The 18,780-nt window shown below is 39.4% G+C and overlaps 1 protein-coding gene across 3 annotated transcripts in view; it reads left to right on the top strand.

The window, feature by feature from the left end:
- The window catches only part of LOC119653268 (cytoplasmic polyadenylation element-binding protein 2), a 575,423-nt gene that overhangs the window by 531,580 nt on the left and 25,063 nt on the right, over positions 1 to 18,780 (top strand). For all 3 annotated transcript variants that reach the window (XR_005249669.1, XM_038057890.1, XM_038057889.1), the window contains one exon: positions 17,002 to 17,184. Coding sequence is in view for 2 of the 3 variants with exons in the window: in XM_038057890.1 (XP_037913818.1) it covers positions 17,002 to 17,184 (183 nt within the window). In the remaining variant the exon portion in view is untranslated. The remainder of the gene's footprint in view (positions 1 to 17,001; positions 17,185 to 18,780) is intronic.

Genomic DNA, 18,780 nt, shown 5'->3' with positions numbered 1-18,780 from the left:
CATACAACAAGTTCCGGTGCTCGTAACGTTTGTTGTTGGCACACGAAGTCCTTGCGTTTACATTATTGAGTTCTTCTGAGTAATTAAAGGTCCTCTCGTTTTTCAAATGTGCGGGTGGAGGGATGGAAACTTTCTGTTATACGATTCCATTGAGAGGGTACTTTTTTATTAGGGTTTCTTTTCGAATGTATAAAATTATCGATACTCCACAGAAATATGAATGAAAAGAAGATCCTGGTGGAACTTTCATCCTGTCATAAAAGTGGATAGAGAATTTCCATGAAAAATAAAGTTACACTCGGTTTGTCGGAAAGAGCGGCCCTTTAGATTCACCCAAATTCTATTGCTTTTACATATGTGTTATGCATTGATTTAAGTATTTGTACATTTTCGATTTCAGTGTAATTCGCTACTCTCTTTGTCCCACAAAAGTACCCAAAGTGTATCAAAGCTACGATTTAATAAAGTTGTTTGACTTATAGGACTTTTTTTGAGTAAAATAGCTTAAGGTGTTTGCGCATTGGTTCCTGAGCTCTCGTAACGGTAAACCATAAGAATACCAACTAAACACCTGCCCGTTATCAGATAATTAGTCTGGAGCCGTTTGACTTATTACTTCAAGAGGGGAAAGTCCTTCCAAAAACGGTTGATAAGAGGAGGAAGAAAAGCTGCTAGTTCAAAGTTCAGCCTGAATCCTCTTCGTGCAAAGAAGAGTCTGAACACAGTGTTTAACGCACCTCACTTTCCTAGCGCTCCCCAGTATTTTCTTTGGCAACTGAAGGTCCCCCATATGTCTGCATAGAAATGCTAAAAAATCGTATCCCACCTTCAATAAGAAAGAAAGTTCTGATCGTCGTTACCCATTAACCAATTTTAGAACGCGCAAAGGTTCGTGCCCTACTGATCTGCGTAAGCTGCGTAAGGAAATAATCAACCTCACTATGTTTTCAATCTAGCAACACCCTTAAATTTCCAATGAATCGTGCAGTCATCACTCATTCAACGTATGCTACTGCTCCATATGAGGAACCATCCCTTCTAAGTGCTTTCCCTCAGACAGTGGGATTACTCCTGCCTAATCATCATCACAACCGGCTCGGATAAAGTGCAATAAGCAGAGGCTACCCGCAAAGCTCCGCTCCTCTGCACTTACGCAAGGCCCTTATGATACGCCTCCTTACTAAAAGCATCAGCCCATATCTCGGCAATGTCGGGTTAAACGGACTACATCGCGTTCATGAGAAAGGATCTCTTAATGTAGGTAGGAGCTAAAACATTTGCCATTAGCTGGCTTACAGCCGAAATTCCTGTTACAGTCATATACTCTGCTGTTTTAATTGGTCTGAAAAACTTTATCTTCAAGCCGAGCGTCAGTTCATATTTAACCAGTCGACTTTAAATCTGTAACAGTCTTGGCGGTGGCTACGGAATGCAAGGTGAGAATTCTCTTCCCAGCAGTGCGCCCAGCAACAGGTGTTGCAAAATCATCTGCACAGTTAACCAGGCGCAACCCTCTTTGCATGCGAGCCCGAGGAGACTACCCTAGAACCACTGTGCTTCCTGCTATCTGATCCTCGTCCCCAAAACCTGTTGGAACAGGGGGTGGTCTCTCAGAAAATCCGTCAATATCCGCAAATGAAAACGATTTTCTAGAGTGAATAGCATATTCGTCACTCCTCCTGTAACTAGACAACTTGCACAACACGTAGGTGTATCCCAAGAGATAGTCACTGCATCTTCCTGCATTTGTCACTTCTGCACTGATAACACTAGTAATTCCACGCAGGGAATGTCGGGAACGCTGCAAGCCATCTCCTCGCCGCCATTTCCAAGATCTGTTTTCCTGTGGAGTATGGGTGGAACCCGAATATTAACGTGCCCTGGCATTAAACTCCGTTTCAATCATGATCCGCCCTTCCGTGCGAATATAATGTACTCCAGAATATCAAGCCCACTTCTGAAAACCCTAGACACCGAATCCAGACAAAACCATCACCTCATCCTCAGGCCCAAGTCAAACACCTAGGCGGCAGTGGTATCAGATGATTCGAAATACCAAGTTGGGTCCTTATTCCAGTATTGTTTGTTAATGAGTACTAAGTCAACTTTTACTCAGCACAAAACTGCAACTGCTGATTTATAAGATGCGGATCATGTTAGCTGCGTCGAATTGCAGCCTGAAGGCGGGAACCCACCACGAACCGATAGTGAATACGATCCTGTTTTTCTTTGAAAATTTTCGCTTCGTAACCTACCTGCCCACATCTACCGTATGCTAGCCTCCTATCAGATCCCGCCAGGTTGTCACAATCCAAACATCTGCAAGCTCCTTGTACTCAAATCCTGCATATTGCTCAACCAACTGTGAGACGAAACGAGATTGAGCGATGGTCAAAGACCATCCTGAGTGACCAGGGGCGATCAAGAGGGGAGAGCTATTCCGAAAACCAAAAAAGAAGGGGAAATTGGTCATGAACGTCCACTCGCAAATATTGAAGCTTCATCGAAGTACTCTGTCGAGACTTGTTTCCATGCATCTATGCTAGCTAGGCTCAGGAATGTGGTGGGTCACTGAGCGCTTCGATCAGAATTGAAACCAAAAAAAAAATAACGCCTCAACCCTACGCGCGAAGTCATTTTATCCAGCTTTGTCACAAAGTTCCAAAATAACTCAGCAATTGACCCAAATGATGTAACTTTGCAATGTGTAACAGAAATATAAAATCACCAAGCACAAATACCATCTTGAAATCTACTTACAAACTAATAACATAATTCTCCTGATGTGTTTCAGATCTCTTCAGCAAAAATTATTTTGAAAATCTTGGCTACACCTCCTAGGTGGGCTATCCTAATCAGAAAGCGGCTAAAACATTATTCAGCTCCCAGCAATAATCTGAAATACCTTCACTGTACGACAGTCAATATGAACGTTTGATACAGCACTGAACTACTGCCCTCCGAGCTGCCAAATATTTGATAAATTTTTCAAATACCAAGAGCCGCGATTTTTCGCAGTAATAAATTTTAAGTGCATGACACTTGGGAAATCATCAACTCGGTGGTTGTGAACCGTATGGACATCAAATTACGCATGAATTAAGCGTATTTGAGTGATTCTCCATGGTAATGAATAGTTCTCAGCGCGGCTTTCATTTACTGCTGTCAATACATCCAGGTTCAAACTGAAAAAGTTCTTTCATAACTAGTGGGTGTTAAACTTTCGGATCATTTACTGTCTGTGTTGAAACTGTTGCTTAAACTTTCACAGAATTTATTCAAAACTGGTGCATTGATACACAAATCACGGAAAGCGCTGCATATACTTTCCTTACTGCAACTTCTGCATTACTTCAGTTAAAGTTGCGCTACCTGAAAGTAATCATACATGTGTAAGTATACCCAATCAAAATACTTTTTACAGGTTCGACATTCCATTCCAATAATTGAAATTCCTTCTTAAATTGCTCTGCATTTCTTCCTTAACATAATTCAGTTCAAATTCCTGCAACTGGCTGTCATCTATAGTCATGGCTTTTTCGATATGCTCCTTTCAATTTGAACAGAGGTCGTGTCAACGTCATATTGCTCTCTAAATACTTCCTCACCAGATCCAACTTCCAATTTCCTTTCATAAAGAAACCTCTTGTTACTTTGGTACTACACTCACACATTTTCAGTTTGTTGACAAATTTGGCATCCACTAGGATCCTTCCACGTAAGGTTACTTGTATTACTAGAGTAAAAGTTTCTATGGAGAACGTTTACAATTACAGAGAACTTAGACGTCATAACCCAGCTTATCAAGTTTTAGCCCCAGGATTGATCATTTAATCATATTTACGGATAGAGGGAGTCCCAAATCTTTCTTAACTTAATAACGAAATCAAATAGGGAGAATTGCTTCCTTTTGGGTAAAGCATTACAGAAATAATGACAGAAGGTTTTCCCTTTTACTTCTGCTTCCGACAGCTTAGCCTTAAACCAGAACGGCTTCACTCATTATACTTTATCCGAACCCATTTCCCATATTACAAATAAATAAAAGAAAGCAGTCAGTATCTGGCAACGACTTTAAGTCATATTGGTCCCAGAGCGAAGATGAAGTAACATCTGATCATTTGCTTCTGCCCTGGATAAAAGCATCAGCCATTTTTGCCAAAATTTTTTAAGCATTTCATTACTTCGTTTCCATTCTCTATCCATCGTAATAACCAAAACAGCCGGAAGATGTGGTCGGAAGGAAGTCTCCTGAAGGAAGGTATCTTACGGGCTACCTTCGAAAAGGATTTTCTCTTCATTTTTACGTCGCCTGGTAATGGATATCCTGGTATGCATTCGCGGACTATCTAGTCATAGTATGTTAATTTTCGGAAAGCTCTTCGGGCACAGTATGTGACCAATGAATACAACTCCGCCACCGTAACAGAATTCCGATAAAAGCTATGAAAATTAGACAAATTATACTCACTAGGGATATTTAACGGACTGCTGCAAGGTACCCTCTTTATCGGACAAGGGAATTCAGTCAATGTAAACCGTAAAGTGTCTAGGCATACATCCCGACTTCAAATTAGCATGCAAATAGCACCTCCGAAAGCAATATCAGACATCGTACATGTTGCGCTAGTTCTGAAGAACTGGGATAGTAAGACCGGGCTGCTTTTGCGGCAATTGGTTGATTGAATGAACCTATCCTTAATAAATCGCATTTTGCTACCAGCAGAAAGGTACTAGCAAATTCCGACGATCGGTTACCTAAACATTACTGTCTAGAGCCCTTAAAAATATCCTATATCTACTGCCCCCATTATTTGAAGGTGAAACGGAAGCTCATAAGCTTATAAGGTTTGTATGGTTGACAAGCGCAAAGGCGAACAATCGTCTGGTCATGTGTTATTCGGATACCGTTGGGCAAACATCAGGTAGCTCGGCAGGTCATATACTATTTGATTATCGTAATCACCAAAAGAGAATAAATTGTAACCAGAACCTGAACGCTTCGAGTATGAAAAGTTTTGTGTACTTCCTATGTGAGAATATTTCGTTACACAACGACCCTATTTTCATATGTATCATATAACTAACTAACAATATATTAGATTATTTACTTGAATGTGGTACGGGCATTCTATGCTAGAGGGTACAGCACATTGACACGAAATAAACAATTTTGGCTAACTACAACTTTGTTAGTAATAACACGATTACCGTCAAACTGTCCAATAATATGCTCTATGATATGCCGTACTTTTTTGGCAAAATTTTGTAATCTTATAATGAAGCTAGGAGTAGCTTTCCGGTATATAAATTAATCTAAAGTGAGATTGGTATCAGATGACTTCTCAATTCGGGGAAAATAAATGTTGCATCCCTCTTCTATTGTGAAAGAACCCCTTCCTCTTTAAGCCACACATAATTATGCCTTTTATTGTATGAAGGGGGCCTAGGGGACCTGCATGTATTCACCAAATTTCATCTCAATAAGCACAGCCATTTCCGAGTAAATTGCGCATGACAGACGCACAAAGCCGATTTTAGTAAGGTTTTATTTTTACACAAGCCCTTAAAAATGGTTGGATGACCACATTCCAGACGGTGTTACACGCAATTTCATTAGCAGCAGAACATTGTCTCTTTTAAAATTGGTACAGTTGTCCCAAAGTCCACCCTCCCCCGCAGTTGCTCCAAGAGTCAAGAGCCAATGTGTCAAACCCGTTAGTGTGGATGCCACAGCCACTCAAATGTTGTTATTATGATGAAGCAGATTGGTTTGCCAAGGATCCGACCCCATAGGGCCGGCTGTTGGTGTGCAGCGTATAGTCTGCTCTGAATGAAAAGTCGCAGAGGCTCGTACAGTCGAATGAAAGATTTGAATCTATATTGGCAGCGGATTTTTTTTCTGAATAAACGCGAGGCTTCTAGATCGACATTTTTATTATCTTTAAGAAAGAACATATGAAAACCCAGTGAGGAGTTCAAACAGAACTCTGCTTCTTGAATGTCCACGAAGGAGATGTTCAAGTTTTGGTGTTCTCGGCTGTGTGCAGAGGCGCTATGTTTCATATGCAGCTGCCGGATTTCTGTACACCTGAAACGAAGATATTTCGTGTAACAGAGAATCAACAGAGAATCTTCACACTCTCTTCTCTTAGGAGATGTTCTTTGATTCACATAAGCCTGCAGTAAAAGCCGCGAGAAACCGCCTGGACATACGTTTCACACGGTAGTATAATGAATCTAATGCTTGCAGCTAAGGCTTACCCTATTCATTAACTTTGTTTAACACAAAGCCATCGGTCCCAACAAAAGAGTGGTCAAACGACCATCCTGAGTGACCGGAGTTGATCTAGAGGGAAGAGCTACCCCAAAAACCTAAAAAAAAAAACAAAAGTTGGCGAAATTGGCAGTGGTGGTCACAGTCTTAAACCACAACAAGAATCTTCCAATATTTCGACAACTAATGAATGGAATTTGTCGTTCATATTATCTGTCATCACATCGAATATTAATAAGATAAAAACAGTTTAAATATGGCTTATTTCTTTTTTACAACATCAAGAAAAGTGAACATCAAAGAAAAATACATAGTCCTTAGAACAAAAAAAAATTAATGTTAATTCATTAGTTTCTTATAATTTCGTATTTCAGGTGTTAGGTGTTTAATTATACACAGTTCGGGAATTCTGACGTTTCACTTCTGCCGATACATTTTACTTGCATTCTTTTCCCTACAAGGGCAGAAAATCATTCCTCACCAGTAGTTCGCACTAACTCCCAGTTTGGACACACAAAAACTACCGGGTTAATGGGGCATTCTAAATTTGGACAGGTTGAGGTGTTTGCCGGTGCGAATCAATAACCTTCCAAGTAGTAAGACGCCGAGCTACTCCGTAAGAAAAGCAACGAGAAAAAAAAATCTCACCAGGGTTCACTTCCGGCAGCGAGCCCTGACTCCGCCAACCTGGCCACCCGAGACGGCGTTCTTACCTGCTCGATGTCCGCTTTACGTCACGCAACATTTTGGGATTTTTTTTCGGTTCTTTCATTAATCGAATGCTTAGTAACAATTTCCTCGCTTTATGTTGAGAATGTTGCTTAGGCCGCCATCACTGCAGATGCGTTAGCTATTGCTGCAACTCATGCTATTTTCGTCGCCTACGAACCCTCTTTCGGCTTCTTATCCTGGCCAATTTCGTCACGGTTTTGGTTGATCACCCTTTTCTTCTCCGTCAGCAGTACCCAGGCCATCTTGCGTCGGAAGTCAAAAATAGAAGAATTCAAAATCCCCGTTCGCTGCACTGCCGGTTTTTGCTGTGCCCTTCGCCGAACACTATTCTTCCGTATATCCCCAATCACGACTCCTTAGGTACACTCACAGATACTCGAGAGCAGGGCATGATAGTTGCTTAGTGATTTCCGCTGGCAACCGATTTATTTCCTGCACACAACTCCATTTTCGTAATTCTCCTTTCAAGTCATTGATTCCTACCCACTTCACGATCTTCGGAAACAATCATCCACAGTCTCTATTGTTCCCCTTTCCTCGGATCATTTGATTCTTTCTTTATTCTCGGAAGACTCACCGCCATTCACCGCCTCGCTCGCGAAGTTGACAATTCCCCGGCCGTTGTCAGGTGCCCCTTGGAACCGGTCGCGTTTGCCGCTGTCATCACCTTTAACTAGAGTTTATGTTACCAGCAAAATACGTAGTACGTTGACGCCTCCGTTGCTGAGCCGCGGTCACTACAAAGTTCAGAATGAAGAAGAGACAACCGATTCCCGAAATACGGTTTTTATTTAATAAAACACTGTGTATCGAATGAAGAAAAAATCTTCAACCAAGTTCATTACCCCCCCCCCCCCTCTTGCCCTTTGGAAATGATTGAAATTTTCGTTGGGTTGGAGGGGGGCCATCATACATGCAAAAAGGAATGGATAAAATTCTTCGTCTTCTCGTTGAATATAGGCATGGAGAGTATTAAATGAAAGGACTCGATTGGTACACTACGTCTTTCGATATCAATTGCTAATTACTCGTAGGTAGTTTGTGCAGACTTAGAGGCGAGATCCTTTCTCACAAGGTACCCAAGCAAAAATCAGAAGATAATGAATACTAGTTCATTATTATATTTTGTAAATTTACTGACGCCACCGCTTAGCGAAATTGGCGAAGTCATAATAGATCGAACATGTTATTTTTTGTATGAATTTACTATTTATATTTGAGCTGCACACGTACTTTTCTCAGAAACAGTTGAATCTATTAGCACAGAACTTTACTAACATATGAAAAGTGGAAAATTTCAGGCATTCCCGAATTATATTTTTTGTTGAATTTAAGAGAGATTCTCAAAGAAACTGAAAGTGGGTGTCAATTCTTATTTTCTTAAAATATCGCTATATTTTAAGTCAAATAGAAGACCTTGAGTAGTGCTTTTTGCAAAAAGTCTTAAACTTGATCTGAGTGTAATTATGCGGCGTTTCCAACGATTAATTATTTGAAATAATAAGAAACTTGTTGTTTGTTTTTCATTGGTGTAGATATTTATTTTTGAAAATTGTAAGTACTGATGAAGGGAACAAGTGGTTCCCGAAATATCGGTATTTGCAAGAATAAATATCTACAGCAACGAAAGAGAAATAACAAGTTTTTTTATTATTTTAAATTAGTTTTGATGTTGATCTCCTAACAGGGCTGTGTGGTGTTAAAAGAAGAAGACTTAAAATAAGACTGAACTCACGCCCAAAAAACAAGGAAAAATTTGAAAAACAATCGCAGTGAGGTGCCCATATTGCCCCGCAAGAAGATTAAACACAGCAGATTCGTCTCCACTCTCAATGGTAGAAAGTGTATGGTGGGAAAAAATCATTGCGTATCATAGACCGACTTCGATACTTGTGCGAGGGAAATTCCGCGCATAATGTCTGGTACAAGAATACTATACACAGGGGATTCAGCTACCAGCACATTCTTTGTAATTTTATGGAGACGGAAAAAATTCCGCGCTTAGTGCCGTGTGTGTGATGCAGAGCACATGTAAGCGCCTACGTGGTTGCGAGTTGCTGCGAGCACATCGTGTCATCTGTCATAACAATAGATATTACATCGCTGTTTATGCCTTCTCATATCCCAGCGAAAACCAAAGTTAGAGGTTCCTTAAATGAAGGAGGATAAATGGAATCACTGAGCGAACGGTGCTTCATCCTCTATGGGAAGCTTGGTGGAAGCAAATGCGCGCAGCATTGCCGGCAATAGATCCATATTCGCTCTCCTAAGTAGTGAGGAGGAAATAGGTAGATGCATCGAAGGTCAATCTTTCATCTAGCCGACATCAACACACCAATACCACTTACCTACCTCGTCCCTACCTGAAAGGAGCACAATGAGACTCCGCCGCTGAAGTGGCTCCTTTTGTTTATAGTCTTCTTGACGTGCAGCCACTTGATTATGAGCACAGCTGTTTATTGCTTACCATATGAGATAAGGAAACACGCACAAGAAAACCATCTAGTCGCCATCGACATGCCAATACACGAACCACAAGGGCCACGGGCTAGTGAACTACTTCGTCCCTACCCCACGAGTACGAAATGACAATCCGCACCTCGAAGAGACTTAATTTGTTCTTCCTATATGTATTTTTTTTTTTATGCCCTGAAATTGCTGTGGTGGCCAGCTTTAAACTCAGAGTTTCCACTGAATAAGCCCCGGAAACAATAAACACGTTCTCCAATTGAAACATACTAGGACAAACTCAGAGGAATAGTTAGGATCTTTCATTAAAAAATGCCAAGTGATTTCCTTCATTTAGTATCCCGCCATATTACTACAAGTTAAGCCTGTGCATATGATGTGAACAAGTCTTGCAGTACCCATTCACTTTTAGGCTCAACTAAAATTCGACCCCATCTTTCACTTTATTATCGACTGCTATCCTGTATAAGCTTCCGCATTCAACTTCATAAAGCCTTCAGAAGGAACAAAACAAACAAAGCCCGTTCATTTGCTATTCAAAGATAATTGAAATGTATCTGCAAAATATTTTACTATGATCCTTAATGATTTAACAAAAGTATCGAAATGAAAATCTGCTTACACACCAAATTATCAACCCTTCGTTTATTTACACTTTACCCGGCCGGTCCTTTTTATAGAACTCGAAATATGGTAGCTTGCCTGGTGCTTATACGCAAATATGTTCCGTCGTTGCTTCCACTGAGAGTAAATATATCCTTTCTGCCTTTGCTTGCCACTGATTTTAGCTTTCCTCAAACGTTCTAAGCCTGAATTTGCTTTAAATATGGCCAACCACACTTTGAGAATACATTTAGTCAAGTGACTTGTAGTAATGTGTTGGTGTGCGGGCTATGCGCCTATACTTTGGAGGGTGTTAATATTTAAATATAATTATGATTACATGTGAACATGTCGGAATCTTGGCACCAATGTCAGTATGTCCGAGGAGAAGCACAAACTTTGTAATTATGAATTATATAAATTTTGATGGAGCTACAAAACGCGAACATTATAAATTATTGCGTACATTAGGGGATTATCGCGTTATATCAGGCGAAGCATATATGTATAAATTACGTCTGTATTGAGTTGATAAAGAATAAATTGTCAGATAATAAGTTGTAATTAGTGGTTTGATATATAAACACTTTAGTCAGAGCTTTTCGTTTTTATAATCTATTCCGCTTGTAGTGATTGCTCTTGGGGTCCTCTGACTTACATTTTACCAATAAAAATCCATGGTCTTCGTATTAATTATAAAATAAATTATGTATATTGGTTACCTTTCCTTAGCTTCAGAATATCTGTTACATGAAATAAATCCAAGTCAAAACCGTGTCTTCAAGCACTTGGCTTCCAAAAACTAACAACGGAGGAACGGGAAGCACTTCCTTTCGACTTCTACACATACATCATGTTTGTCCTACCGAATCTTATCTAGTCAGTTCGTTAAAGCTTAATCATTGTATATGTTTACAGCGAACACAACTCGCCATCATAAAAGATAACAATCATCACCTTTAACTGCTTGCCGGTGTATATTGTCCTTTTCTCTAGCCATTCAAAATAATATTGATTATCATAAACTAGCTTATCGCGTTCTCCTTGCTTGACGATGTTTTTGTTGCCTCCGAATGGTTTTATTACTTCCATCTTTCGATAGAGTCATAACAAATTTCTGGCTATTTCTTGAGGGAGTGAAAATGAAGGAGAGAGAAATTAATGTCTTTTTCTGAAAAAAGGAGGTTATACGCGCTAAGGAATTAAATTTATATTAAGGTCATAAAAGATTACAGGAATACGGAGTTTACTTGCTACTAAAAGGGAAAATAATGACAATTAACGTGTACGTTACTCAAGTAAAGCGGGTTTAATTTCTCTGCCCGTAATTATTATGATATATATTTCTGATATAGTACATTTTCCTCCACGTAAATGTTATTGGTCTATTTCGGATGATACAAGAATGGGAAATAGAACCGAATTAATTACTTCAGTGCAACGGAAACATTGCTATCATATGATATCCGCGGAGTTGGTGTAGAGTAATTTCTCCACTTTTACTGCGTTTTTGGCTAGTAGCAGTTTCATCGAAGGTTTTAATTGCAAAGTATTGAGTCGGGTGTATATGCCACCATCATTTAGATATATATGTACGTATATTATAAATCAATATTTTTTGAGGATATCTTGCTCTGGGTTACCTGCCTTCCTCTTGGCAAAAAGTTAAGGTAGTCTTCATACCGAAACCTGGGAAAGATGACTATTCTAATCCAAAGAACTTCTGACAGATCAGCTTGACTCCGTTTTGGCTAAAAGGTTTGGAGAGACTGGTGGAGCGTTACATTCGTAGAAATGCAGTTAGACCGCACCCACTTAATGAAAACCAACATGCTTACCAGCGTGGAGTCTGGTGTCGTGGAGTGAGTCTACACTACGTTCTTTGGTCACAAAGACAGAGAATGCAACTTTGAATGGTGAGTACGCGATGGGGGCGTTCATTGAAGGAGCTTTTGACCGTGCGCCTTTTTAAAAACTTTGTGATGCCGCCAGAGCACTTGGTGTTGATGATGCTTTAATTAAGTGGATCCATGCTATGGTAACGTAGAGTTTGCTGTATGGTGAGGTGGGTGTCGATCGCTATCTGACTGCAGAAGCAACGAAGGGCTGCCCCCAAGGAGGTGTGCTTTCGCCACTTCTGTGGAGTATGCTAATCACTCACTACTATACGAACTGCAAAATTTGCCAATACACGCTCAAGCTTATGCTAATGACGTGACTGTGCTTGCTGTTGATTGGGATTTTGGGACGGTGTGTAGGAATATAAAACGTGCCGTTGATTTGATAGATAGTTGGTGCCTCAGACATAGCCTTTCAGTTAATCCGAATAAAACCACAATGATGTTATTCACAAAAGGAGAAAACTGGATGAACTTTGCTCCCTGAGATGAGGGGTACTACCCTTCAACTCTCAGAAAAGTGAAATATCTGGGGGTCACTCTAGATAAAAAACTTCTTTGGAACAAACATGTAGAGGTGAAGATGAAACGAGCTCTCACAGCTTATGGGTTGTGCAGAGGGACCTTTGCCTCGACATGGGGACTCAGGCCTCATGTGGCAATGTGGATATACGCTGCCATCACTAAAATTTTAAAATCGAAACCGGTCAAAACCACAATTCCATTCCCAAGAGCCCAAACATATTACGGTAAATTTACTAAGAGCAAAAGGCAGAACAGGGCCTCGGATAGGGTTAATGCCAATGATCGCTTCAATGAAAAATATTCTAATAGATTTTGGAACATCCAAACACTCTTCAGAATAGGAGCGTCACAATAACCACTTCCAGAAGTTACAAAATTAACATCAATATTCTGACGGCCCCAGAAACTAGATGAGCTGGATGCGAGATCGTAGATTGGCCTTGCAAGTGGAAAAGAGAAAGTTCGGAGTAGCTTTCATTGTCCACAACTCTTTTAAATATCTCATAACGCCTTCAGGCGCATCAATGAGTCGACATAAAATTTGTGTTAGGAGATTTTAATGGAATAGTCGGGTGGAGATACGCAGAGGCACGGCAAAAAGCAATTGGATAAAAAAAAAAGAAATACATGCCACAAAAGAATAGTGAAGCATTTAAATCAAGAATACAAGAGCACACGGAACTCTGTAGAGAGAAAGAGAAGCATTATTAGCAATCCAGATGATATCAAGACCAGATGTGTTCGATGCTGCGAAGAGTTTCTGAGTTTCACTTCAGCTAACACCTCTGCTAAAACAGTCATCCCTGAAAGCTCCGAAAATAACGAAGTTCATTCACGACCACCACCAATAAATTATGTTGAAGCCACCTTACATGGTCAGGGCTGCAACAAACCACTAGAGCTAATGGGATACTATAAGAGACAACTCTACTATATAATTTGATTGTTGTAATCTGGACTCATGAAAGAATATCTGACTACTAGTGCCAAAGCAATTTATGCTCGTTATATGAAAACTGAAATAATTCCGTTATGACATATACAGGGCTATTTTATTGTTGGGACTTTCATACAAAAGCCAAACGAAAATCATCGAACAGAACCTAATACTGCATATGGAAAAGATCATAGTTCAATGCCAAGGTGACTTTAGAACTAGACGGTCTACTAGTGATCAAATGTTCTCGCGGCTCTTAGGAATTAAATGTCGCTGGATACCTAGTCTTTGTAGATTTCAGCCAGGCTAGTGGCAATACAAATTACAGCATATTGTATCAAATAATGTTCGGCTTTAAAATCCAACCGAAACCACTACGAATAACGAATCTGACCATATACAACCGGGAATTCCAGATGGATATCTAAGGGGAGTTGACACAGAGCTTTGGCACACACGATTTCTCTCCTTGCTCTGGAGTATGTCCTCCGACACAAAAAGGACAGTAAAGTCAAACCCAGTTCGTAGCATAATGTCATTAAAATCATGACACCATCAATCGTCATCATCATCAACGGCGCAACAACCGGTATCCGGTCTAGGCCTACCTTAATAAGGAATTCCAGACATCCCTGCTACGCGCCGAGGTCGATATCGATATTCGATATCCCTAAAAGCTGCCTGGCGTCCTGGCTTAATCCATTGCTCCATCTCATGCAAGGTCCGGCTCGTCTTCTTTTTCTACCATAGATATTACCTTTATAGACTTTCCAGACTGGATCGTCCCCTTCCATGCGAATTTAGTGACCCAAACACCGTAACCTATTGAGCCGAATTGTATCCACAACCAGACGGTCATAGTATCGCCCATAGATTACGTCGTTATATACGCTACATTCTCAATACTTGAATCCAAATTATCGTTTTTAGATTTGGAGTATGCAGCAAATTAATTTGGATTAAGGGTCAACGAAACCAAAACAAAGTTTTTATATTTATTACTATTCATGAGAAACGTCGACAAGTAAGATGATGAAATTTGGAAGGGAATAAGCCCGATTTCGGGTATTTCTTTTATAAAAACATTTCAGTGGTTATTTGCCCCATTGGTACCTAGCACTAAATATATGCATATATTATGTGATAATATCCACTTTCGCGGGATACTTACTTTCTAAATCTTGAATTTGCACAGAAATGACTTAAAATTATTATAACTTTGTTAGTAATAAAAAATTAAAACTAAGTACTAAGTACTACTACAAAAGTACTAATTTTTCATTTGATACCCCACATGACCATATTTGGGGAAAACAAATTTTGCCCCCCCCTTTTACATGTATGGGGACCTCCCCTTAAATACGACGTAAAATAATGTAACTCATTGTCTGCGTGAGCGTTCACAGTTCCCACCTTTTTACCAAACCGCGAATCAATCGCTATAGCCTTTGCCGAGAAAAATGCGTGTGATAGACAGACAACCAGACGGTTTTAATAAGGATTTGTTTTACACAAAACCTTTAAAAAAGAAAATTATGACATATACAGAACGATCAACAAAATGTTTGCTGTGAAACTTGGAGCTCGACAAAAACATCCTGAATTGTCATTAACATCTATGCGATTTGCGTATTTCGACGCATACTTGGTCCAATACGGAATGCATCGGATTGAAGAATCGGGTATAACGCAGAGTTGTATGAAATCCTCGACGATCCAGCTCTGTCCATTCTAGTCAAATTTCGCAAGCTGCAGTGGGCAAGCCACGTAGACGACGAAGAAATCCCCAATAGCACTCTGAAGGATTACACAATCTCAACCGATGTTTGGGTTTGGCATTTAAAGGACGCGGTCTGCGCGGACCGAAATTTTTTAAGACAATGTCTTTTGAAGGCCAAGGCATGATTTGGGTTCTCCTGCCAAAAATGAAAGCAAAAAAGGTGAACTAAATCTCGGTGGAAACAGGGAAGGTCACCTAAATCTAAAGCTCTGGTCAATAGAGTTTCCTATTCACTCAGAAGGGGACTCATCAGGGAAAAATCTAAGTGTTCGAAAATTTACAAGCAAACTAAGTCATGAAGTTGATACAAATTATAGTCTGGAAGACCAAAATAATTTAAAAAACATTTAATACGCAAAAGTGTTGTAAAAAGGACCGTAATGAATAGGTAATAATAAGCGAAAGTAACCCAGAAAATTTTCCCACATATTGTACCAGCTTCAAAACAGACGAGCCTTCCGAAAAGTGCACTTAGTCAAAACAGAAGAAAACAATTACTCAATTTCAGATTTGCCACTCTGATTAGAAAAATCAAAGAAACTTTCCTGCCCAAAGCCCCTGGTGGGGACGTTGTTACTGGTAAAATTCTAAAATAACTGCAGTTAGTGCTGTTAGAGGCGAAAAGGTTTTCGGTTTTGCTCATTATGGAAGGTGTTCTACTCTCCTTTCTGGTAATTGCATGATAGACATAAAGAACGGGCTTTCCGTTGAACAGAATGCCTTCCACAGATTTCTCCGAACATGAATTTAGTAATACCTCCGAAATTCACGCCTCGCCAGCAGCTTGATTGTGTGGGTGGATTCGAACTACCATTCACCACTTAGACAGTAAATATTCCTGGCTTTCATTTTCATATTTTGGACACTCATTGTGTAGTAGCGAACCACTTTAGTCTGCCCCACCATGAGAAGGAGTGGTAGTTTGAACATTCAACCTGGCGGCCTTTTTAATTCATATTATATTGTAGTTCTTCGCTTTTTGAATCTCAAATCCAATATACTCTTTTTCCGGGCTATATCACCATCATTTCCTCTTCAACTTTTGGCACTGAAGGAAGCAGGATTTTTAAGTTAAGAATGAGTGGTTGCAAACCGTAACTTCTGCGATTTTAAGGAACGACAAACAAGTCAAGATCTTCCATCTAGTTCGCATTTTGCGTTCTGGAAGCAGCATGTACCCGTTTGGTTTGACTTTACGCTTTTGTCCACGATAGGCGACTACCAGCCCCTCTAACAACTAAACTTCGAGGTTCTTTAATTATACCCACTGATAGTATGTAGTATTTCAAGTATCAATCAAACTGCCATCTATTGCCCAGATGTTTATACAAATTCTATCGATACTTTACAAAAAAAATAAATTCAAATTTCGCAGCATACTATTCTCAAGAATTTTGTGTTTTCTTCTTTCTCTAAATCAAACTTCAAACTCATAATACTCCAACAAATGAACAATCTACCTGTCATTGAAACAGGAATAATTTTTTTATAATATTTTGTCTAGTTTAATAAATCCTATTGAAACTAATAGATTTTAAGTATCTAAAATCAATTTAAATAAAATAACGAAAAGTGCTAAAGGACACTAAACGTGCTTTCAAATAAGGGAACTATTGCTTGGCAATGGATTCCCTTAAATTATTTACCTATCTAAGGGCTTTGAAAATCAAAGGAATTCGTATGTATCCATTCCTAGAAAAACCCCGTCAATTTCCCGTTTATATATAAAAGATTTATTTTTTGATAAGCATTTCTGATTTGCCTACTTACATCGTTTCAGGTAAACCGTACTTCCAAGGACTCGATGATCATATTTCCGAAGAGACCGGAGGATTTGTCGATGGAGCAAACTTGCCATTGAACTCGCCTGCACGCTCATCCCCCCACTCGCAAGGCTCCGAAGTCACTGAACGCTACTCACGGAAGGTGTTTGTGGGCGGATTACCACCAGATATTGATGAAGGTAAGAGGCAAAGGTCGTATTTTTTTAAGTGATTTGGATTGAGATTTTGACTGTGATATGGGGAAGGGCAGAGTATTGTACTCTATGGAATAGACGTATAGCATTCAATGTACAAATGGATAGTAAAAGTGATTCTAGAACACATTGCAACATTTCGCATAAACCGAAAAAGTGACTTTGAAGAAATTTCAAAATTTCTGCGACAGAGCGAATCATTAGTTTACAATGAATTTTGAAACTGTTTCCATATAATAACACATGCCATTTTTGTCTGTAGTCATTGTGGTGCGTTCTTAATGAAAATTTCTCTTTAAAACCTTATTCTTGAAATATTGCATGTTTTTTTTAATTCATTGAAATTCAGAGTACAATAAATGTTTTTTATCACAAATATGACATAATGATATTAAATATTTCAAATTTACGAATACTGCTACCCATACTTTCCTAGAATTTATTCGAATAGAACTTGCCAAGTAACTTTTTTTTTATTTAATGATTACCTGGGAAACTCTCACAGGGCTATTATCCATTTAAGAAAGCGATGCTGTGCAGGCGACTTCGACGTCATTTGAACTTGCCAGGCCTCAATATAAAATGGTCCTGGGTCAAATTAAATCATTACTTTTAGCACCATGTTCTGAATATACTGTTTCTTCAATTATTCCTCGAAAGAAGGATTTAACGCTACTGGAAACATCTACCGTCGTGCACGTTTATTTCTACGGAAGCACCTACATCACAAGGCTTTAAAGTCTCCAAGTATTCCACATGGCTTCAAACCTAAGACACTGCTGCACCTTTCATGAATTTGAAGGGTTTTACGCAATATTTTCGATACGTATCATATTAGAAAGGCTTGACTCGCTTCGACAACTTTCTTTGAATGGTGTAGAACTGAATTCTACCTTTTGAGAAGGACAGCTACACTGAGAACAACGTATCGTACAAAGTGTTGTTATTTGCCACTGAGTCAACCTGCAAGTTTCAAAATAGAAGTAGTCTTGATGCGTTCAATACCACTCATCTATTGAACTATAAAGCAGGTTGTGGGGACTTTGGATTCTCTTCTCTCTGACTACTATTTGTGCCATGGATAATGCCTGGAATAAAATCTCTCCAAAATTTGTTTCATCTTCTACTTATTTGAAAACGTTGGCAATTCTGAAAAAATAACGAAGCTTTTTAGATTTTATAATAAAATTAATGAAGAGGGCGAGCCGAAGAAATCATTCCTCGAAAAGGTACTTTTTCTGACATATTAATTCAATAATATTGTGGTAATAAGGATATGGCATAAAATTGCTCAAAAAAAGTTTCCCGTTCAAAAATTAGGTAATTAATTTAGAATCAACTTAGTCTAAAATGAAAATCATACTAAACAGTTTAGTAGTCGAGTTGATTCTGTACTAGCTTCTCGATCCTGCCTAGTAGATCCTAATCTTGGCTGCGTTATGGATGGCATTTATCACGGTAGAAAAGGCATAGTGCATCATGTCGGTTACTGGCAATGCACTTCAACTGCCTCCACAATTTTCTCCCAAAGCTCTATGCCTCCTATTTCTAGAGCGATCCACTTGACGAGCATCCTGCAAT

Source organism: Hermetia illucens, chromosome 3 (assembly GCF_905115235.1).
Source record: "Hermetia illucens chromosome 3, iHerIll2.2.curated.20191125, whole genome shotgun sequence".
Lineage (NCBI taxonomy): Eukaryota > Metazoa > Arthropoda > Insecta > Diptera > Stratiomyidae > Hermetia > Hermetia illucens.
The sequence above is the reverse complement of the archived record's forward strand: the minus strand, read 5'-3'. Positions and strand labels throughout refer to the sequence as shown.